We start from the raw sequence: 23,539 nt of genomic DNA, 5'->3' as shown, positions 1-23,539 counted from the left end.
AAGATGCACACTGATACAGATGGAGCCTGGGTCCTGGGTCCGCCCACTTACTTGAGTATGCCAATCTTCAGCTGTAGTCCGTGCAGCACTTCTGTGACACCATACACGTCGGCAAGAAGGTGATGCGTGGAAACTATCTTTTTGGCATTAAGATGAGAATAATTTTCTTTTACAAATGATAACCCACACATTCTCCCATTATTCAACCAGTCCTTATCGTAACGGTATTTTGCACTGCACCGCTGACCTGTAGAGGAAATTGGTATTAAAGTCACAAGGGATCCCACTCCTTCAAGTTTCCCTTTAGCCACCACCCTCCTAACACCCCTCAGTAGGCAAAGCAAGGTCTCCTAAGAAGACAAACTCCAAAGAAGGGCAGGGAGTGTTCTGAGGAGCTGGCCCTAGAAAAGGACTCCCATCCCTGAGGACAGGCTCCATGAGTGTCAGTGGCAGATGGCACCAGCAGGACTTCGAGTGCGCTGCTTCCCACTTTACATGGATCTGTCATCTGCCCACTAACAAGGATGAGAGGGCTGGACAGGAACTAGACAGGGACACCTGCTTTCTCTCACTGACCTTTCTTATGAACCGGATGAAACAAAGAGTTCTAGATAAGTGACTAGGGAGCCCTCCCCCAGTGTCTGAGGTGTGGCAGAGCCCTACCCAATCCCGTATCTTTGATGTCAGTAGTAATTATATCCCACTACGATTAGCTATGTGTCTGTGTCCCCTACTACACTACAAGATAGTGGAAGGTGTCCTTAGAATCAATCACCTTACCTCTTAGTGTTTAACAAACAAAAGGTAGCCAGTGAATACTGCTGAATGAATGGACCAATGTCTACATTCATATCGGTCTGAGTAAGTCCCCTGCTTCTTAACATTACTTCATTTCTGTGACAGACCTGAGAACAGCTCATTAGCCTTTTATTTGAAATATCGAGTTCTTTTCTGCCTCAGAAGCTGAGAATATACAATGTACAGAACATGCTCCTCGGAGAGCCTCAACGGAAGGCACTCAGGGGAAAGCCACTGAATGGGGGTTCAAAGGTGTAGGTTCCATTTAGTACTATCCTTGTGCACAAGACATTTAACTTGATGTGCCCTAGTTGCCTCATCAGTGAAATAAAGGAACCATATGTGATAATCTGAGATTGCATCTGCTCTGAAATTGGCTGGATATAAAGCACCAGCAGAAACTTGATAAAACCAGGTCAGGAATGTAAGTTCAGAACAGGGCTCCACTCAAACATGCATACGTGAACCCATTTAGAAACCAAATACGCAGAGTGTACCAAGGGGCTAGCTCTTCTCCAGGGAAAAGCCTTAACTCTGTCCTTCCAGTAAGGTAGTAACTATGCTGATGAAGCTACGGTAATGTTTCTTCCTAAGTCATTAAGATGAAAAATATTTGAAAATTTTAATATGGAAGCAGAGTCTAACTGGCAAGAAAGGGGTGTGTCCTATGCATTTGACATCCTGTGGAATTCTTAACAAGACCCCTGGGTGTTGGCTGTTGCAGTGGGCAATCTTACCGGGAGGGTCGCGGCAGACATAGCAGGTGTACTGCTCCGGAATGCTCTCCTCCAGCAGCCCCAGGCACACGCTGTGCTGCCAGCACAGACACTCGTCACACTGCCGGGAGAGAGAGGAGCCCACAGTCACCGCCGACTCGCTACACACACACACACACACAGCTTCCCTTCCTCAAGCTTACTCCACACAACAAAAGCAAGTGAGACCTGAAGATAAATTTTATTTTTGAAACAGTCAACTATTTCGGGAACTTTCTCCTGCTGCACCTATTAAAATTACTTGATTCATAAAAAAGTCATAAAACTATTTCTCTCATTTATTTCCCACTGATTTGGGGCAATTACAGATTTTAAACTCTTAAAAACAGTTTATTAAAGTGCAGAATTTTTTTCAAAAGGCAAGTTTGAAAAACAGTGCCAGTAACAATCTCGTAAGGCATTGCCTGTAAGTTTATAGTTCCCTTATTTGAGAAAACCACTAAAAACAGGGAGAAAAAAGGAGATTACTATTTTTTCATTCCCGCAATTAACATGTCCAAATTTTCCAAATGTCATCACAAAATGTGTTATGCTTCCCTTTTTTCTTAAAGATACTCTGTCTGCAGGGAGAGACTGTCTGCAACCCTCACAATGCTTTCCTTTAATCTTTGAGAATAGTGGGAACTTTCATGGTCTCATAGCTGCCTGGTGAAGGGTGACTAAATAATGTAAATTATTACAGCAACAGGGATCCACAGCAGCAAGAGGGGGGCTACGGTCTACCCGTCAGTGTGGACACTTACCCATCTTAATGGCTCCTGAAATGAATTTCAGCTTGAAGGCCTCAAACTAAGCACCCTGGCAAAGGGAGAGTGGCCATCAAATAAGAAAAGCCTCCTTCTCCGATGAAGTGATGTCCCTGCCATCACTACTGGCATCATCAACATCACACTAAGTTAGAAACCCCACCTTCCACAGGACAGTGTTTAGAAAGAGAAAGCAAGCGGACGCTCCTGCTGAGCCGAGGTCGCCAAGCCCATCCTGGGGGCAGGCGGCGCACCTGGATCATGAAGCCATTCTCCTCGTCCATCTCGCAAATGCACCGCACGATTTCATTAAGAGCATCATCCTCGTCCTGAGAGTCCTCAAAATTGGTTGAGTCAAAGTCCTGGTTGTACTCATCCCCACTTAGAAGCAAGCTCTCTGTTGAAGAGTCATCTAGGAATTCCATATCCGTTAAGTCTAGAATACACATAAAAGTATACTCAGCGTATTTTTCCACTTTTATGGGAAGTGATTATAAGCTATTACATATTTAGCAACTGAGGGCAAAAAAATGGGGGCAGATTCTCTCTGGACAAAGAAACAAATTATTTTTGAAATTTAGGTAATAATGCTTGCTTTACATCGCAATCTATACGCTATTACAAGTAACTCAGGAAGTATCTCCTAGTCTTGGAGTTCAGAGGTAAGAGCTAAGGTTAATATTAATAATTTAAATATGCATAGGTTCCAAATGCTTTCATAAGTTTTTCCCCTCTGGTCTTCGTTGTAGAGAGAACAGGTTTCAGTATCTGCACAATAACAGCACTGCAGAGAGGTGAAGCAGCTCACCGAGGGTCTACTACCAAAATTATAACTCATGAAAGTATCAGTATCATCCGCTACCACTGCACTTGATACACACCAGGTGCAATGCTCAGCACTGTAAATATAAGCTACGTAACCTGCACGAGCAGTGCAGCCAGCTGGGGACAACACCCACCGCTCACCAGCCTGCCTGACTCTAAAGCCCGCGTCCTCAATGCTTCACCAGTGTTTCCTAAACCCGGATCACGAGCTCCTTTATCAATTTTAAAATTTCATTTTGATAAAAATATGTAGAAAATTAATAAGTATATTCTAGAAATTAGAGTACATAGAGGACTGCCACATGCCTGATTTAAATGCCAGATTTCGGGTTTGTATTTGTAAATGGAAAAAGCGGGGGGGAGGGGGGGGCATGATGTTTTCCTAATCCTCCGCCTTCAATTGTTTTAAATTACAAACCTCAAAAGTGCTGTGTGCTTATTTTAGGGTAAAGGAAAGAACATGCTGTTCTCCACAGTGAGTGAGAGAGGAGTTAGTCTGGAAGTCAGCAGGTAGCAACAGGGCAGAAGACAACATACCCCAGCATCCCCACTGGGGCACTCAGAAGGGAAAGACAGGAGGTGAGCTCTCCCAGTTTCACAGGAGACGACCACCCCCACCCCTGATTCTTCACTCTCTGCCTCTGGGTCTATCCTGCTGGAGCTCTAATCTCCAGTCCCTGCCGTTGGTGTCTAGTTGGGAGAGTCTCCGCTCCCACCACTGGGAAGACTGGAAGGTAAGATTCTCAACATCATCCACCTGCAGGACGCATGGGGAAGGCTGGGAGTCCAACTCAGGGCGCCCTTCACCTCCTCACATGGCCTCTGCCTTTGTAAGTCTGCCTAGCACCTGCCTGTGCTCAACCCATGACTCTGACCACATTCCCAGACCTTTGTTTACGAAAGTGTCTGTGATCAAGAATTCAAAGTCCAGAACTGCCAGTGCGACTTCGTTGGGCATCGTCCCATGCACCAAAAGGTGGCAGGTTCGATTCCCAGCCAGGGCACATGCCCAGGTTGCAGGTCCAATATCCGGTCAGGGCGCATGCGGGAGGCAACCGATCAGTGTTTCTCTCTCACATCAAAGTTTCTCTCTCGCTTCTCTCTCTAAAATCAATTTAAAAAATAAAAAAGAATTCAAAGTCCATTTTTAAGACTAAGATAAATATTTGGAGAAAAAGCATTATCTTTGGAGTTAAGATCGACCTTGACTTGAGTTTTAATTTTAACACTAGCCCAAAAAGCTACTTAACTTACAAGCCTCTGTGTGTTTGCTTGTGCATATGGATAAGAATATCTACTTTACAAGCTGGTAGTAAAGAATGTGCGGCCCGGCCGGGCATGGCTCAGCAGTTGAGCGTCGACCTAGGGTCCAGGCGATTGGGGTTCGATTCCCGGTCAGGGCACATGCCCGGGTCGCGGGCTCGATCAGTGACTCTCTCATCATTGATGTTTTTATCTCTCTCTCTCTCTCTGTCTCTCTCCCCCTCTCCTTTCCTCTCTCTGAAATCAATAAAGATTAAAAAAAAAAAAAAAAGAATGTGCAGATACATGTATAGACACCTGGGGAAAACCAGGATATTGTAGAACCGGATAGCTTCCTCCTGCCATCTGGCCTATGACTAAGTATAATGCCAATTCTACTTTATATAAATTAAAAAGTAGCTCCAAATTCTAATGCTGAAATTTCCATATTAGTTTACAGAGTAACTTTGCAAATTGTGTCCCTGTGCTCAGAGAGGGCCCTCAGTAACACATGTCCTATCCTCAGTTCTACAACTGAAGTATCGTAAGACTTGCTTCAAGCACTACACCGTTGCACGTACTTTCACCACTGAGGTCCACGGACAGAATCGCCCTTGGGTACTGATATGTTGTGTTTTTCTCCGTAAACATGCTTCGCAGAGCCAGAGAAGTCCCCGAAGATCGAGTGAGCGGAGAACAGCACCTTTCCAAAAATTCTAGGGAACTGTCCTCATAGTCTGAATAGTCTGTAATATAAGACACATGAAGAAATATTAATAGTGCCAGGTAATCAAGAAGAGTCACTATAAGGAATGAGAAAGTCATGCTTCAGTACACGAAATGATCACCCACCACTTCCCCTCCTCATTCACACACAGCTAGATGGTTTGGCACGAACACCTGGGCAATACAGCCCAGCAGCACAACCATCGCAGAGATCACGTGTTTTAACTGGTACCATTAGATGCTTGCAGAGCATCCACAGTAAAAACTGATGTTTTCTACATGTTCTTTTCACTATAATCACAGCTATGTCTCCAGGAAAGTATGCGATAACCTTTTTTTTTTGGCAATTTGTAAAGATGTTCTCATGTCTATCATGTCAATTATTACAGTGATAATTTGATCAACAGATTCTTCAGCAAAATCCTCTGAATGAAATTAACTGGTCCTGAAAGAAATTCCTCAAGGTTCTGCGCTCCACAGGTTGGAATGTCGGAGAGATGGACAAGAGGGGAGAGGCCACGTGCAGCCTACAGGACAGTGGGGTGTGAGATGAAAGACACCAGGGGTCTGATTCTTGGCACATGGGAAGGCTCTGAAGCAGCGGGTACAAGTCACATCTTATAAGCCTGGCTGGAGCACAGTGAGTGCAAGAGGTACGAAATGAGGCTAGAGTGCCAGGAGCCAGAGCAGGTTCAAGATTTTTTTGCTTAAGTTTTATCCTAAATGGAACAAAAAGTCACTCAAAGTCTAAGGGGAGGAGGACATGCCACAGTCCAGTTTCACTCTTCAAAGCCCACTTGCTGAGAATGAAGGAAGGGGCACAGGAAGCAGTAGCAGAGTGGAGACAGCTCAGAAGCTGCAGCAGTGTTCCCGGCGAGGTGCTGGAAGCCGGGACTGGGATGACTCAGGCAGCTGAGCTAGAGATTAGAGGGCAACGCGCGGACTGGAGGGGAGGGCTGAACGGCGTCATCAAGGACAACTTCAAAGCTTCTGCTGTAGCAACCCAGTGCCGAAAGTGAGGCTCTGAAATGCAGCTGAAGAGTAAATGGGAGGTAGAGGGAATGCGGGTTCAGAGGAGAACATTTACAGATAAGAGATCTACATGTCCTCTCCATGCCCCAAAAATTTGGGAAGCAGGGGGATGAGAAGTGCCAGGATGTTGAGAACAGAAAGACAGACATGCCCTCCATCTGAGGAGGCCCAGGAGGAGATGGACAAACTCAGGGAAGCTCAGAGACGTATGCCCAGAACATGAGCAGGTTCTTAGCTGATGGCTTCTATCTCCTCAACCGAGTGTGAGGCCCAGGATCCCATCTGAGACAGGTTAGGGAATAAGAGGTGGGAAAGAGCAGGAAAAGCTGAAGAAAGGCAGAGTGTGAGAAAGCCAATTTGCAAGAGTAGAGTAACAATGCTGATGTGTACTGAGTATCCATTTGAAATTGGGGGTTGTGGTAACAACCTCTATATGTTAGGCTGCAATACAGCAAAGGGAAATTAAGGCTGCAGATGAAATTAAGATTGCTAACCAGCTGATATCACAATAGGGAGATGATTCTGAATTATCTGGGCCAGCCCAATATAATCACAAGGGTCCCGAAAGCGAAAGATGGGGGCATAAGAGTGAAGGAAGCCACAACTGCTGAGCTATCTTACAAATGAAAGCATGGAGGAGGAAAGGTTAAATACACTGCCCAAGAATACACAGCTATTGATGGCAAAGGCCACATTCAAACCCAGACAGCCTGACTACAGAAGCCTATTCTTAACCAAAAAGTGGTATCAGTCAGTGGATTTCCACATTTAAAGTGCTCACAAACTGGAAAGCGTGTTAAAACAGATTCCTGGGTCTCACCCCACTCCCCCAAGTCAGGAGTGGCCCGATGATGCCGATTCCCCGATGGCGCTGATTCCCAGACGATGCTGATGCTGTCAGAACACAGAGCAACTCTGAGCTGCACTATGCTATTCTGCCTCCCATGGCCTCACAGTAACTGCTCAGATAACCCAACACCATGCTATGCAGGCACAGACATGGAAAGGGCTCTTACAAATGCTCTAGCTAGGTACTGAGTTCTTTACAACAATTACCCTACTCAATTTTAACAATAAATCTACAAAAGAGAAACTATCATTACCATTTTAGAAGTGTGAACTCTGAAGTTTATAGAATTTAAGTAACACATCCAAGGTCACCCAGCTATTAGTGTTGCAATAGGATCTGAACTCACATGCTGTTTTCAAAGCTACCTAGGATGGTATTTGCTCACCATAATTTTTTCCACACTTTTATTTTCAACACTGCTCTATCTTCTCCATCCATGTACATAGATTTGTCTCTTAACTATAACATATAACTGAATTTTTAAAACCCGTTATAATAATCTCTCATATAATTTATAATTACTGATATACATAGGTTTGTTTCTATCTTATTTTGTAAATTATATTTTTCTTTACTGTTTTTCTCTTATTGTCTGCTTTTGGATTTTTTTTCATTACATCCCTCCCCCCGCCCTTTGGAAATTATACCCTATTTTCTATTCTTTAAGTATTCATGTTAGAAATTCTAAAATGCAGATTTAAGTTATTGAGCAACGAATTTCTTTTACTCTTCCAAAACAATAAAAGTGCTGAAGAACGAGCATGCCCATCTCCATGCAGAAGCCGTTACTGTAGTTACGTAGCCCTGTCCTCCCAAGGGAGACTGACTCCCATAAGCAGCGTGTGGGCGCACCGGCACCAACACCAACATTTCTATGGCCGCTGCTCATCTCCGCTTGCCCCTCACACTGTCCCTTTGTCACCGTTTTCCTTATGCTACAGGCACAAGGGTAGGACACCCTTCAGAGACAGGCTGGCCCACAAGCTCCCACTCGGTTTCCCCCCGTTTCTCTGAGAGCTGATCCAAGGCACCGTGCACTTGGAGGTGGGGAATCCCTCCAGCCCACTGAAGGGCGCCATCGGGGACTCTAGTCGCCAGTCACAGCAAAGATTAACTCGCAGACACTGAGCTTCTAGACCCAGTGAAACAGAGCTCTCAGGGTTCAAAATCAGCAGGAGAAAGGAAAGCTCAGGAACTTCTCCTACTGTCAGGCGCAGTCTGGTCCCACCTCCACTGCGGTCAGAGGAGGGAGGGAAGCTGCAAGAAGCTTAGGGTTTACAAAGGAGGGAGGCCACCACACACCGTGCTGCCTGGCTTTCTTCTTCTTCTTCTTCTTCTTCTTCTGCTTCGGTCTATAGTGGTCTCGGTCTCTCTTCTCTCTCCTCTCTCGGTCCTTCTCTTTTCTCTCTCTCTTACCTAAACAACAAGAGCGGGAGACTTAGGAATCATGGCTGACCCTGAGCCTTCCTCTGCCATTAACCTAAAAGTAGCATTTACATTTTAATCAGCTATTCCAGTCACCTGCCCAGAGTGGATGGGTTCAATTAAACTGTTCCTGTCCTGAGTCTGGAGCTCCTGATAAGCTTACTGGACTATAAGAGGGGATCTTCATTAGCAGTGCTGAGAAATCCCAACTCCTGACACCTTAAAGTTAACACAGACAGTGGTTAAAATCTTTAAATGAGTAATATAACTCAGCTTCCTGAGGTGGCAAGAAATAAGCTCCATAATTTAAGACCCATCTGAGGAGACTCAGCATTTCCATATATAATTTAATAAAAATATATTAGAAGATTTTAAAAAAACTTGATAATCTTTTAACTTTAGAAAAATAAGAGATTAAACCAATCCATAAATAATTCCTTCAGTCCTTCAATACTTTCCTAGTGTGTACAAGAATGAAGACTAAAAACACAAAGAAAAAAAGTATTTCATTAAACTTTTCCTAAAATTTAGAACTACTCCTTTTTCCCAATCATATGTACTTTAAAGAAAATAAATGGATGTTAAAGTAGTATCCTAGAATATTTTATTTAAAATTAATCCATTACATATATACAACTATTGTTCCAACTCAGAATAGGTTAGCCTACAATTTATCACCCACGTTTAATCACCTCTCAGAGACCCAAGCTCCAGTTAGCTAATCTGCAGAATATTTAAGACTATCATCCATTATTTCAAAACTTTTAGGCATCATAGCACAGACACTAGAAAAGACAGCAGAAAACTTAGTAACTTTGTTATACAGTAGTTTAAAGAAGATAGCCTGAAAAAAATCACTATTTTAGTTTATCATCCATTCTCAGTCTGAACGATATTAAATGGCAGCTTATTTTTAAATAGCCATAGTTTTAAAGATGTTTAAAAACACACAGTTCTCAGTGAAAGCCTTTTAAACTCCACTGACACATAATACTGTAAGATAAGCTTTAAAGAAATCATATATCTCAAGATGAATAATATTAATAAATACTCAAACATTGCTCACACTGTAAGGAGCACTACCAGGTAAAAAGTAAGGGACAGACCAAGTCCTCCCACTGCCAAGCCAGCTATAATTTTTGCTTAAAAATTACTTTCTTTTCATACCAAATGCTGTTGAGCTTTTTTCTTCCAATTTCACTTTTTTTTCTGTTTTCAATATTCCTGCAGGTTTAGGGGAAAAATATATAAGTTTAGTCAGAAAGGGTTAAAAGTATAAAACAATGTTTTAAATTACAATTGGTCACAAAACTCTACATAAGAGTTTTCCCCTGAAGGTCTCCATTATTTTACTGCCTGAACTAGTAACAAAGATATGGGACTTCTTACTTCAAAAAACTGATAAATTAAGGGTGATTTTTGATCCTTCAGACTACCAGGTTAAAATCCTGGTTCCACCATATATTTAGGTGTATGGTCTAGAGTAATTCATTAAATCTCTGTGCTTCAGTTTCCTTATCTGCCAAACAGGAATGAGAGTTTCTACTCTGTGCTGTGTACCAGGACTATCTGTGTCAAAGTATGTAAAATGTTTAGGCCAGGGTCTGGTAATCAGTTCTTTCTTCACTTTCTCCTTTGTGGTGGGGTAATAACTTGAGGCTACATCATTTTTACAATAACTGTGGGTCTAAACATGAAGAAGTATGCGAAGCTCAATGCATGAGGCAATCAGTGGAGACCTTCAGCGGCACCAGCCTTTGACAATCCACAAGATGCTGAAATGCACCTGGGTGGCAGGTCCATGTGGCATTTCTGGTTCTGTGGCAGTTCTGACATAGTGCTATTAGGGTCATTCAAATGAAATAGTAAACTGATACTGAAGCATATTGGTTTTCAACAACCTGCATAAAAATTTTCAACTAATATTTAACCTCTGTTGCCTAAACAAACTTGTACCTCTGAATGCTATCATGAATGTGGTGTTATGTAATGATAAAAGCCACACTGGAATTATTTTACAAATTATTTTTGGTCTTTATCTAAATATAGAATACAAAGGCTTATTTACACATAAAAATATTCAACCTTAATCACATGTAAGTATTACTATCTAATTGTCCAAAACACATTTTTAAACCAATAGTGCACCTTAATAATTATATGTAGCTGACACAGATACATTTAACCAAGCTTCTCAACTCATATTCAACCATTCCCAATGCTAGTATCTTACATGTGTCTAGGGTTAATCTAAGAAAATACTGTAGTACATTTAAAATACAATTTTAGTCCACTAAATCATGCTTTAACACCACTACTTACGGGTTCTTTGATTTTTTAATCATTTCAATAGAGTATCAGAAAAGCTAGCATTTTATCATCTTCAAATATTTTATATAACTTAAACAATAAAAATATAAAAATGCCACTCAACTTTAATTAAGTTAATAAAACTCTAATAAGTAAGTTCCATATTAAGTAAGAATATTGACAGTCTCCATGACAAAAAATAAAAGGGTCATCAGAGCAAAGAAAAAAACAATTAAATTTCCTTATTACCAAGACTGTTGAACAAACATATCACTTCCTTTTACTAATTACTGTTTACTGACTACTAATAAATGCACCACAAACCTTCTACAAGTTTGATGCAATTTTCTTAAAGATGACAAGGCAAGTAGAGTGCAAACCATGAGAACTGTGCTTTCTACAACCCCCATGATCACAGACACATTCAGAAGCAGCTCTTGATCATGTTGAGTCCTTAGGTCCCTAATTCTCTGAAGCACTGACTCTCACTCAGGGTGAAAGGTGGGGCATGGCTGGCATCCCCTGGGCTGATTCAAAGGAAAGGAACTGCCTGAGTGGGCTGCCTTCATGGACTGGAATGTGCCGAATTCCTCAGGTACTTGGGAGACAAATCAAACAGTTAAGAACCACTGCAGGGCACACAGGTTAGCACCGCAGAAGAGATACAGCCATTCCCAGAGTGCTTTCAGTTCCAGATTGTTTTCCCAAACCTTTATATGTGTGTGTGTGTGTGTGTGTGTTTATTTATATATATATTTTTTTTAATCCTCACCCGAGGATATGTGTTGCATTGATTTTAGAGAGAGAAGAAGGGAGTGGGAGAGAGAGAAACATCGATGTGAGAAAGAAACATCAATCAGTTGCCTCCTGGACACACTTCATCAGGTTCAAACCTGCAACCTGAGTATGTGCCCTGACCGGGATGACCTGGAATCAAACTCGGGACTTTTCAGCGTACTGGATGAAGCTCCAACCAACTGAGCCACACCAGCCAGAGCTATACACCTCTGAATTGATAAAATTTCAAAAGTAAAATTGGAGACTGACTGAGAAAGGGTTGTCAAAACTTTACACAAACAAGGACCTTAAAATAAATATTCATATATACAACCACTGCAGGACTTAAAAAAACACTCATGCCCAAATACAAAAACAAAATAGACCTATTCAAGAATTCACCAAAAAAATAAATTTATTTTTATGAGAAGTTCACTACATTGCCCGCAATTCACCACGTGGCAGAATTGGGGAACCAAACTACTAGGTATGGAATAGTGATTTTTAAACTAAACTGTATCAACAAGCCATTTTCTTCCACAAGGTATTACGTGAAATCCAATGCATAATACAAAAACCAAAAAAATAAACAAACAGATTCAAAAACAAATGGAACTACTTAAAATGAGAAAGGGTGATCTCTGAACCGTGAGATTTGCACTCAGTTAAATGCCCAGCCATGCAGCGGTTTCCTAAGCCCCTTCCTGTGCGCTATCGGGCTCTCCTGGCTAAAACTCGGGAGATCCCTGAGATTCCATGGAAACCCCGGGCTCTGGACAAGCAAGAACATTTGGTGTGGGGGTGGAGGTAGATAAGAGTCTCTGATGACAGTTTATTTGTTTTGTACAATTCTGGGGAAAACTGAAAAACACTTTGAAACAAAAAGGTTTTTAAAATGTAAAGTGGATATAAGATGCTGGGCTGAAAGTCATCTACTTGACGTGCCTGCACAGCGCCGGCACAGGCAAGTGGTCCCCAAGGCAGAGCTGCTGTGATTACTGGCTCATCCTTCCATGCATTGAGCTTCCATATCTTTTATCCCCTTCAAGAGGTCCAAGTAATTCAGTATTTGTTATACAAATATTCCATAGAAAAATAAGAATATGTAACATTCCCAGAGAGTAACAGGATTCCATCTTAAAACTAATAGTAACAGAACTGAGGCCCTCTCCTTTCCTGAAACTAGTTGGCTCTGTTAGATAGAGAATTCTGATAACAAAATAAAAACAAAGGCATCCATTTCTATAAGGACACCAATGACATTATGGTAATGTGGGCAGCAACAGCATTCTTAACCTTGCTTCCCAGTGGAGGAACGTAGAAGGATTAGTGCAAGCTCATTAGCTCTGCTGGAAAAACAACTAAAAGCAAATCTTGCCCCATTAAGAGGTGTATAATAATAACTAGGTCATTTGCATAATCTCATCAATCCTTTACTGTGATGGCGGAGCCCCTCAGGGTCACAGATCTCTCAACTCTGCTCAGCTGTTCCACAGGTGATGACTGACATCCTCACCCTAAAACTCAGGCGTTTCAATTTCGCGAAAATACCCTAGAAAATGTCTTTCACACAAGTTCTGGTAAATAATGTTTTCTACAAAAGTTTTAAAATTCAACAGGAACAAAATTCACTTTTATAATTAATATGGAAAACCAGCCAAGCAGGCAAACATCAAAAAAGAAAGAAGAAACAGAAACAAAACACCTGGAACTCTGACTCTGGATGGGAGACAGCCATCCAACAAATACTGCAAAACAGGTTAGACAGTAAATAAAAGTGCTGAGGAAAGCGAGCAGATCACTGAGGTCTCTATGCAAGTCACACAGGCTCACAAGGCATTCAATCAAAAGGTGTCCAATTAGAATCAGACCTGAATTCTATTACTTTCATCAAAAAAAATAAACAATGAAAGGGATAATAGAAATAAATCAGAATTCCTCACACCCTGCATTCAAACACTGTGATGGTGTTCAAACCTCTCATAAATGGACTTTCAACCATAAACATTTAAAACCATGCATTCTCTTGATTTAAACTAAATTGCCAGCCATCACCACATCCAGATGACCCTTACTTTTCAACAAAGCTACAAATTCATCATATTAAGAACCTGCACTCCTCTAACCTCTCACTTTTCTCCAAAACTGTCTTACTGCTTTGACTTTCTCAAATAGTTATGATACTAAAAGAGTTACCTCTACCCCAGTATATTTTAACCATTAGACAAACAAGAACCACCCTCCAATGGTAATTAGCCATATTTCCACAAATTTGCAAGAAATTCTGAAAAAAAGACTAGGTTACTACTCTGATTAGAAGCAAAATAATCTAAATAAAGGCTGTCCATGTATAATCACTACTTTGACATTTTAGGATATATACCCTGGCTAAGATAACTCTTAATTATTACAAAGCTATTTATATCAGTCCATCTTTCAGTATTGTTACTTGTATTTATATATATATAGAAAGAAAATATTTTAAAATGCACATCTAAACATAACCTCCCCAATGGATACAGAGCATTATAACTTTAACATATTTTTCATATATTCAGCACAACAACAAATTCTAGATTGCAAAAGAACTGCAGGAGACCGACATAAGAAAAAATATCTCAAAGGCTCCATGGTAGTCCAGAATCTTGTGGGAAAAGAGGAAAGAAAAATTAACTATCTTAGCTTAGGAGGGGATTAGAGAAAGAGTCAAAAGACAGTGGATCAGACTTAGGAAATAACAAGAAATATTTCAAAACCTACAAATCTTCAGATCTGGGCACTGATTTTTAAAAATAAGGTATGGAAACACTATCTGGAATAAAATAACTTCAATCTTTATTAATCAAATGGGATTGTAGACAACTGTATATTTAATATTAATTACACTTATACTTTCAAAGAAGGAATAAGAATGTAAAGGCAGTAATCTAAAAAGTGTATGTTTATTTTAATATACATATGACCACCAGAAAAAAGCAAGCTCTATTTTATGCTTCATCCACGGAGTTGATAAAGTGATTTAGGGAAGATGCTATTAAAAACAATTACCCCCAGTACTCTTGGTTGCAAATCAAAAAACAGCTTTATGTTTTTCTCCATTTCAGAACTGAAATTCAGACTTCCTTCATCTGCCTAATTCCAAGTTAGTAATTTACTGGAATTATTAACATTCTTAACCTTGGTTAGCCACAATGCCCTATGCTTCCCAGTGGAAGAACGTACAAGGATTAGTGTAAGCTCATTATCTCTACTGGAAAAACAACTAAAAGCAAATCTTACCCCATTAAGAGGTGTATATAAATTTGAAATTAGTACTTCAAATCTGAAATATTAATTTGAAAAAAAAGTAAATTTGAAATTAGTATTTACCTTCTTTTTATTATATGTACTCGTTAGTTGAGGTTAAAATTCAATAAAACTTCTACATAAAACAATGTTACCTTATAAAAAATATAAATATTCTGTGAGATTAAAATATCAACTTGATAAAACACTTCTGAATAGTTTCAGATTATAATAGATGTGTTGAACATGGCTGATTTTATGCATTAAACTCCCAAAATAATGCTATAACAAATTACATTTAAATTTGAGAGATTCTGCCCCAAAATATAAGATTATATTTAAGATACATGTATATAGTTAAATTTCAGCTAAGTGTTTCTTAAATATAAAGTTCTATTAAAATCCCTAAACCTAATTACTGATCCCATTAAGTATTTTCTGGCTTCAAAACAAAAAACTTCAGTAATTATATTTAGCTCTAATAATTCCTATGTAGTAAAAACAGAAAGTGACAAAGAAGCAGGGAGGGGACCTCCAGTCAAGATCCTAGGGTAGGAAAATGCTGCGAGCACCTCCTCCCACGACCACATCAAAATTACAGCTACATTATAGAACAGCCAACTTTGAGGGTCACCTGATAGCTGAACAGAAGTCCTATAACTAAGGATATAAAGAAGCAGTCACATCAAGACTGAAAGGAGGGCCAGGGCCCCGGAGGATAGTGTGGGTCCCACACCACGTATAGCATTAAAAATCAGGAGGGATATCTGGGCTACAGAGGTTGTGCCCCCTGAGAAGCCAGAGTTCCCAGACCTACGCCAAGCTCTCCAGCCCAGGGTCCCAGGGCTGGGAAGTCCCCACAACATCTGGCTGTGAAAATCAGTGGGGATCCCGTCACGATGAAAGGGAGGGCCGATGGAGTCCCAGGGGCTGCCCTTACAGGGCCCAAGCAAGGCTTACTGGCGACAGGGGTACTCAATGTGGGCTCCAGCGCTGGGCAACAGCTGGAAAGTACCAGGGACATCTGAGGAAGAACTGAACTGTCTGGCTTCAGCACAGGGCTGGAGGAGCAGCTCTCTCCCATTTTGTTCCTTTGCTGAGCCCTCTCACAACCCAGCTGGCAGGCACAGGCTGGAGCCAAATCTGAGTCTCCATCAAATTCATCCCATCCTGGTGATTCCCTGAGAACCCACCCAACTCAACTAGCGCACAGGCCAGTTCAGTGGCTGTTATAAACAAGAGGCTGGCTTTGGCCCATGCTCTGGACTTCCCTAAAATCTCTGAAAGGTCCACAAAGCCCAAGGCAGCAGCAGCTGGCCTTGGGGTGCCCTGTACTTCTTGCTCAGCAGCCCAAGCCCAGCACTAGAGGCAGCTGACCTTGGTTCACAGCATGGCCTGTCCCAGGTACCTCCAAGCCCAGTACAAGCAGCTATCAACCTCAGATCATTTTGTAGCTCCTAGCAGGTGGCTAGGAGCTCAGCACAGGCAGCAGCTGACCAGGGCCTGCATGGAAACCCCTCCCAAGAAGCCTCAGAACCAACATACCTAGTGGCTGGCTTCAGAGCACCACCCACTGAGCTCCACAAAGGACATGCCCAAAGGATAGACTCCTCAGGCACTAGAGTCCTGCTAAAGTTAATCTACTCCATGGAGTCAGCCCCTGCACACCTGCTTGTCAGCTACAGTCACAGCCAGTCCTCGCACCCAGTAAGCCTGAGTGTCAATCCCACCCACTGATGTATCAACAGCAATCAAGGCACAAGTACAACAGGAAGGCACATACAACCACACAAGAACACCCTGGAGCACCCAGCTTAGGTGACCAGGGAGTTTGCACCACTGAACCAAAGAGGCCCACACCAAGACACATCATAATTAAAATGCCAAAGGTTAAAGACAAAGCAGTAAGAAAAAAGCAGTTAGTTATGTATAAGGAAGCTCTCGTAAGACTGTCAACTGATTTCTCAACAGAAACTCTGCAGGCCATAAAGGACTGGCACAAAATATTCAAAGTGCTGAAAAGCAAGGATGTACAACCAAGATTACTCTACTTAGCAAAGCTATGCTTTAGATGAGTATTAGACTTGCAGGGGGGATCACTTCATAAGTTATATAAATGTCTAACCACTATTCTGTATACCTGAAACTAATATAAAACTTAATGTTAACTGTAATTGAAAATTTTTTAAATTTTAAAAAATTAGAAAGAGCAAAAGGAGGGAGGGAGGGAGGGAGGGAGGGAGGGAGGGAGGGAGGGAGGGAGGGAGGGAGGGAGGGAGGGAGGGAGGGAGGGAGGGAGGTATTAACGTGACAGAGAAGTATGTCCAGGGCATATGATAGTAAATGATGGCACAAAAGAACCTGAAACAAAGAAACCCTATCTCCCACAGATGTTACATAAGTATTTTCAAAGAGGAATTATGTATCATTACTGTAAACTGTAGCTATACATCACAATGTTTAGAGCCTATAAATGCAAGTCTAGCTATTTGTAAAATGAATTGTTTTTACCTGATGCCGTTGCAGCTCCTCTCCCATCAGTTACTGCTTTGGAAGAAGGATTTGTAAGCGTCTGTGTATCGACCTTGTCTGCCCTGGGACACTCATTATGGTAAGAGGGATCTGAAGCTAGCGGTGCTGCAACTTCCAAACCACGACTTAAGTCAAGAGGGAGACAGGGTCCCAGCTTCTCAAATGACAAATGTGCAACATCAGGCACTACACAAGATAAAGAATGTAATATAATATTAACATAGATAAACTGGCTCAGTTAATATCCACGTGGATTTAAATGTTATATAAGCTAAACAGTGCCTGGCATAAAGAAGCACTCGGTAACTATTTGTAGAATAAATGAAGAGCTTATAAGTCCAAAAGATGTAAGGAAAAAGCAGACATTTCTTAGTATTTTAATAGTCTTTGTCTCTTAGTATTTCCTTTATCTTCTTTTATGTTTGGTTCTGTAGGAAATCAATATACATTACCCTCTGGTACTGAAGTCTCCTGCTGATTTTGAGAACTGATGGAGAATACTTTCCCATCAGTGGCTGGAGAGGGAGGAGAAACCTTTTCTAGAGAATCATCAGGCATGGGCAAGGTGGCTAAACGCTGAGATCTTCTTCTCCGCTCGCTATGCTTGAAAGGTCTAGGGGGGTTCACAGGCTGTGGAGGACCTAGAAAAAGATCTTCAATGTTCACGAAGCAGATACATTCCAGGATCATCATATAATATTTGAGATAAGTGGGAAAATTATTCAAATACTGCCCTCTGATGCTGTAAGGTATCCACAGGAACGGCATGTTCCAGAGGTAATCAAAGGCAAAAACTGCCCTCATTCACAAAAAGAGTTAATCAAAACTTCTAAAATCAAAGCCTACTAGAATCAAAAGAAGATAACATGGAATATTAATTTCAGGTGGTTTCCCCACGTGACAGGCTACTGTTAACTTTCTAATTGCAGATTGTTGTGTTAGTTGCCATTTTTCCTTTGGGAAAATAGTCTCTGTATAGCCAAAGATTAAAAATAGATATCCCTTTTGCTACATTACAAATCTAGCAACTCTAAGGGGAAAAAAGGCAGGAGCATAGGTGACAAAAATCTGACATGCATTGTAGTTAGTGCTTTACTTGCCAAAGTAAAAGAAATGTAAATAACTTTTTCCCACCCTCATTCCCCTAATAGATTTGTATAAGCATATTTGGGCCTGATTCATTAAAAAAAAAAAATTGAACACAACTATAAGTATCTCTCATGGGCAAATAATCAGGATTTTAGAAGAAAATGGCAATGTTCTTGCCCTCGTGTGTTTTCTTCTGTTTTTAATAACTAATTTGGTAAGTCAGTTAAGCATCTTTCTAGCTATGTAATACAAAAGTTTGAAAATTCCTGTCTTTTTTTTAATAACCTTTAGGTTTCTTCTTTCTAAGTGGCATGTAAACGTTTGATTATTTCAAATAGGCAGGATTACATAAGGCCAATACAGTCGTATTAATTTAGAAGGAGGAAGTAAGTGGTCTAAAGAGGTCAATGCTTGGGTATTTAAAAGTAATTTTACAAAAGTCAAAATAAAAAAAATGATTAATTTAAAATAATAAAAGAATAAACTTCAATTGCTGCCACACTGTGGTTGTAATACCAAAATACAAAACAATTCCAAAATAAAATACTTAATGTGACTACTGACATTATTTCATGATAAATGCCATAACGAGGAAACATTTCAGTTTTTCTGTTCCCATCCTTTCTACCCACATATTAAAAAGAACAAAACAAAAAAAGTATCGAAAATTAATACTATATGGCTTAGGAGAAAATATGGCAATTGAATGGAAGAGGAGAATATATTTGATTGGAAAGTCTTCTCAATGCCAACATTTTTCATTGTTGTGGAAGATGTGATGCAGAGGAATTCATAAGGAAACATGTCATATTCATTTACTAATAAGGGAACTAATTCATTTGTTGCATAAATAACAAAAGTATCTTTTCCCACATATTACTTTCCAGGTTAACTGCTTTTCATATTTTTTCTAACTTAGAATACTAAATTAATATAAGAAACAGAGTCAACACGAATGTTGTCTTATATATACCCAAACCCATGTTGAAAGGCTATTTTTAAAAAGGCTAAATTAACTCTTGAATGATTAGTAGTACTGAAACAGTAAAATTTTTAAAAATATGATCAAGAAAGCATTCTTCTTTCAATACGAATAACTGAGGTTTGCACTCTGAGTACTAGGGTAAGAACGAAGAGTGTGAACTGCAGAAGGGGATCCAGAAAGTGGGAGCACTAACTACATCTACCCACGAGAACAGTCTCAGGACTTAAGGAAAAAGGTCCACCTAAGGTCAGTTTTATATCTGGTTTTGTTTTTTGTAATGAATCAGGCCTCTCATTGTGCTTTGATTAGAGGAGAATCAAGCTACAGTGGCATTTGCAGTATTAAATGGTACGGTTTCTCAACCAGCAGGGCAGTCTCTGCACAATACATCAGTCAGAAAGGTCGATGGGTTTTGCCCCTGAAATAGCTGCAAGCCTTCCCTATCATAGCCACTTAAGTTTGAATTTTTAAAAAGCAACTTCATAAAAATACAATATGACTACAATCAAACTGTTTCCAAGTATCTTATAGGATAAGGAACTATTTTTTAAAAATCTGTGCTCACTAGTTTTATTTATCACTGAAGAAGAAAGCTGAGATACAAGCGTCAAATCCTCGACTTGTATTAACTCTGGGGGAAGTGGTGATTTAGGGGGCTTTATACACCCAGAAGGATCTCCAGATTCATGTTTGCATTTCTTGCTGCGAGCCTTCCCTGAAGACAAAGTTGAGGATAACAGTGCAGGTTTCTGAGTGTTGGCAGAACTGCTAATGTCAGCTTCATTTTTTTTCTGACTTTGAGGTTTAGGTGAAATCGCCTGAATAAATAATAAAAAATTGATATTTTTATTTTGGTTTCTTCATTTTTGTTCTTGTACTCTATTTTGACTGTTAAGCAACTTTAGTATCCAAAAACATTGTTAAGCAACATATAACATTTCTATTACAAATGAAAAACCAAAAATAACCCCACAAATTATTAACTAAAAGTTGAATAGGTTGTCTTTAAAGGGATGCTGTCCACTTGGTCTAAATTTGGCTTTTAAAAAATGTATTAGATTCATAATATTCTCAGGATATAAAATGTTATCTTACTGGACAAATATTATCAGTATTAAATTTAAATATACATCTTTTGAAACCATAATTACCAATGACATTAATAATAATTAGGTAAACAAACAGCATTTTCATGGTTTAGAGCATTAGAGAAATACACTTAAACCTTTGACTTTCAGATGTTCTCTTAGAACTTCCTTTATCAAATTGAACGCGGAAGTCTAAGTGGACAGTTTCCCTTTAAAGAAAGATCTCAACAGGAAAACAATGATCAAATTAACGAAACATTATCTTTAACTCATTTGAGTGCTGAAAGCTAGAGTTTCATAAGCATAATGCATCATGAAATCAAAGCCACCAGCAGTTCAGAGTTAAAAGACTAAAAAACAATACAAAACAAGCCAACAACAACAAAAAAAACTAAGGAGTAAAACCAAGTGTAAGTTTAAAACATTGGATTTAAAACAAAATACGTCGCATTCTTAGGTGAGAGTTTTTACCTTCTTCCTGCCAACTGATACTTTTAAAAAAAAATTAGAACTTTGTCAGTTCTTTATTTGGCAATAAAATTTCCTACATTATGTAAAAATGTAAGTGAATGTGTCCAAAGACAACAGAGAATAGCCACATTGGATGGATTTGTAATCTATGGTTTTAGAATGCTTATACTGTATTTCTTTCTGATATTCTTATAAGATACACTTTTTTTTTTATATCTACACTAAGATAGGCTTCTATAAAGAATCAAGTTGCTAGCACTCTGAACAATATACTTGTCCCTAAGAAACCTTTTAGCTTCCATGTCTTTGGTGAGGGATGACCATTGAGCCTGCAGTCTGCAGTTCTCCGGAATATGAAAGATCATTGCTGGAGACTCAACAGATTTCTGTTTCCACTAAAATACAAGGCACTCAAATTTTGGTGGGAAAAAAGCGTATATTTGGCATTAAGTAGGGCAGCTTTGAATGCTCTATAGATGGCATGTTGGACATACCACATAAAAGGGCGAGTGTCAAGTGTTCCATTTATTTGTCATCATTTCTACTGTTGAATTTACTCATTACACATGTGTGTAAGTGCACATTAATCATGTGAAAAAGTATTCCAAATGGAAAGGATTTCTAAGCTTATCATTAAAGGTGTTGCCAGAAAAGTAATTAGAGCCATTACTTGTAAATAAACAATTTTATTGTTCATCTTCACATATGTGAGAGACATCACTACAGCATCCATTACTCTCAAGTTACAAAGTTATAAAACAAGATTTTAAAACTTAAATTAATATCTTGATAAGGTGCTTAACTTCTAAACAAGGACAAATTAACATTTTAAAAAACTTACTGAATTATGCATCTAATGCAGGTTTTATCCAAAAGTAAATATAACATAACAATTCCCTAATACAATTAAGTAATCTATAATTAATAATCTGAGAATTGGGGTTCAAGACCACAGAGTTTGAATATTTTTAACGTAAATAAAATAAATCCATTATTAGCACAGTAAATTTTGGCTGTAGGCCTGTTAAAAGTCTATGTTATGAGTAACACTACTTTACTCATTAGGACAACAGAGGTTAGTGACAATCAACACCTCTCCTTTAACTCTGCTGTTGACACCAATGAAGATGTAATTCAGAGTTTTATAACTCGGCTTTTTAACTTGGAAGCAGGGCAAACAGCATAAAATGTAAGAATTTGGTTTCAAACATTTTCACATTGAAATCAACCTGAATGACAAAAAATGAGGGCACAGCATTACGTTCCTTAAAAATCTTAAACAATTTACAATGTTTTCATTAATGATTATTGGTCTGGTCTCTTTGTTACAAAACTGGCAAGGACTCTCAAATTTTTTTAAGTTATGCAAACAGAAACAGCCGAGTTACTCAATTTTTCTTTTTTTAACTCAATTTCAAAATGTTGATTTCTGTTCTCTCTGAAATGGGCACTGCCCTCTACACTAACCTCCATGTATAATAAGTAATTTTCACATTCACCTCAGCAGGATTGTGCATAATGAAAGATTGACATTGTAATGAATTTTCCAGAAACATTTTATTACCCAAGTCCCTGATTTACTGCATTCTGACAATACCATAAACAGTGGTGAAAATACAAAATAATGTTATATCTGGGACGTTGAATATAGTAATACACAGTAAAAAAAAAAAAAAAAGTCACTTAAAATTTGGTTGATATACTGACAATAACGGCAAAGACTTAACCGTTTGATGATCACAGAAAATCAGAAGGTATGATTTACTGACATATGAATTTAAAAGACCGCTGATTTAATATAACATTCATGGAGGCACCAAAACAATGCATTGTTATCAAATCAGGCCTAAAATAACCCTGAAAAACTCAATACAATATCAATTAAATTTGGAGTATTTTTTTGTACGCATATAGATAAAAGCAAAAGATATTCATTTTAAAGTCTTCTTTATTAGCCTACTAATAAAGAAAATTAAAATAATACAAAAAGGATATATTAAAACTACATTAAGGCTCAGATTTTAAACCAGGAGAACCAAGGAGATCCAGTTATGGCTATTACTGTGTTCTTATAGTTTTACAGTGCCCAAGAAGTTAAGCCCTTAGAGGATGTAAAAGCATGCACAGTCATTATGTACAGGTATTGTGGTCATCTGAAGGCAGCCAAGGCAAAAATCTAGCAACTGCAACCTTCACTTTTAAATTCCTCTATTAGGTGGTTTAAAGACAGACCCTTAATAGTTTTTTAAAATTTTTTTTGTAGTTATTAAAATATACATCCTAGCAAAAAATGTATGGCTCATTGATCAATTCATAAAACACATAGTCAGTCTAACACCAATTGTTACAATATAAAAGAAACTTCTTACAAAAGAAGCTTTATTAGATGTCAAAAACCCTGTTTTAACTCACAAATGAAAAGTATTTGTGTAAGGGTCTTTCTGTAAGCTAGTTAAAGGTGATCCAGCTGGAAGCTTATACCCTGGGATGCCTGTCTCCAGGCGTTCAAATGTTGGAGACAAAGCTTTAATGTCAGTCTACTGAAAACAAACACAAATGAAGTCTGTAGTTTGTATACCTTG

At 39.3% G+C, this 23,539-nt stretch overlaps 1 protein-coding gene across 21 annotated transcripts in view; it reads right to left on the bottom strand.

The window, feature by feature from the left end:
• Positions 1 to 23,539, bottom strand: part of PHF20L1 (PHD finger protein 20 like 1) — a 65,564-nt gene that overhangs the window by 7,726 nt on the left and 34,299 nt on the right. For all 21 annotated transcript variants that reach the window (XM_081117275.1, XM_081117277.1, XM_081117267.1 and 18 more), the window contains 9 exons: positions 19,964 to 20,216; positions 17,777 to 17,965; positions 17,304 to 17,510; positions 9,588 to 9,644; positions 8,298 to 8,411; positions 4,969 to 5,133; positions 2,575 to 2,756; positions 1,536 to 1,635; positions 52 to 247 (listed from right to left, as the gene is read on the bottom strand). In XM_081117275.1, the coding sequence (XP_080973401.1) occupies positions 52 to 247; positions 1,536 to 1,635; positions 2,575 to 2,756; positions 4,969 to 5,133; positions 8,298 to 8,411; positions 9,588 to 9,644; positions 17,304 to 17,510; positions 17,777 to 17,965; positions 19,964 to 20,216 (1,463 nt within the window). The remainder of the gene's footprint in view (positions 1 to 51; positions 248 to 1,535; positions 1,636 to 2,574; positions 2,757 to 4,968; positions 5,134 to 8,297; positions 8,412 to 9,587; positions 9,645 to 17,303; positions 17,511 to 17,776; positions 17,966 to 19,963; positions 20,217 to 23,539) is intronic.

This window comes from Miniopterus schreibersii (assembly GCF_964146895.1).
Source record: "Miniopterus schreibersii genome assembly, chromosome: 17".
NCBI classification, from domain to species: Eukaryota; Metazoa; Chordata; class Mammalia; order Chiroptera; family Miniopteridae; genus Miniopterus; species Miniopterus schreibersii.
The sequence above is the reverse complement of the archived record's forward strand: the minus strand, read 5'-3'. Positions and strand labels throughout refer to the sequence as shown.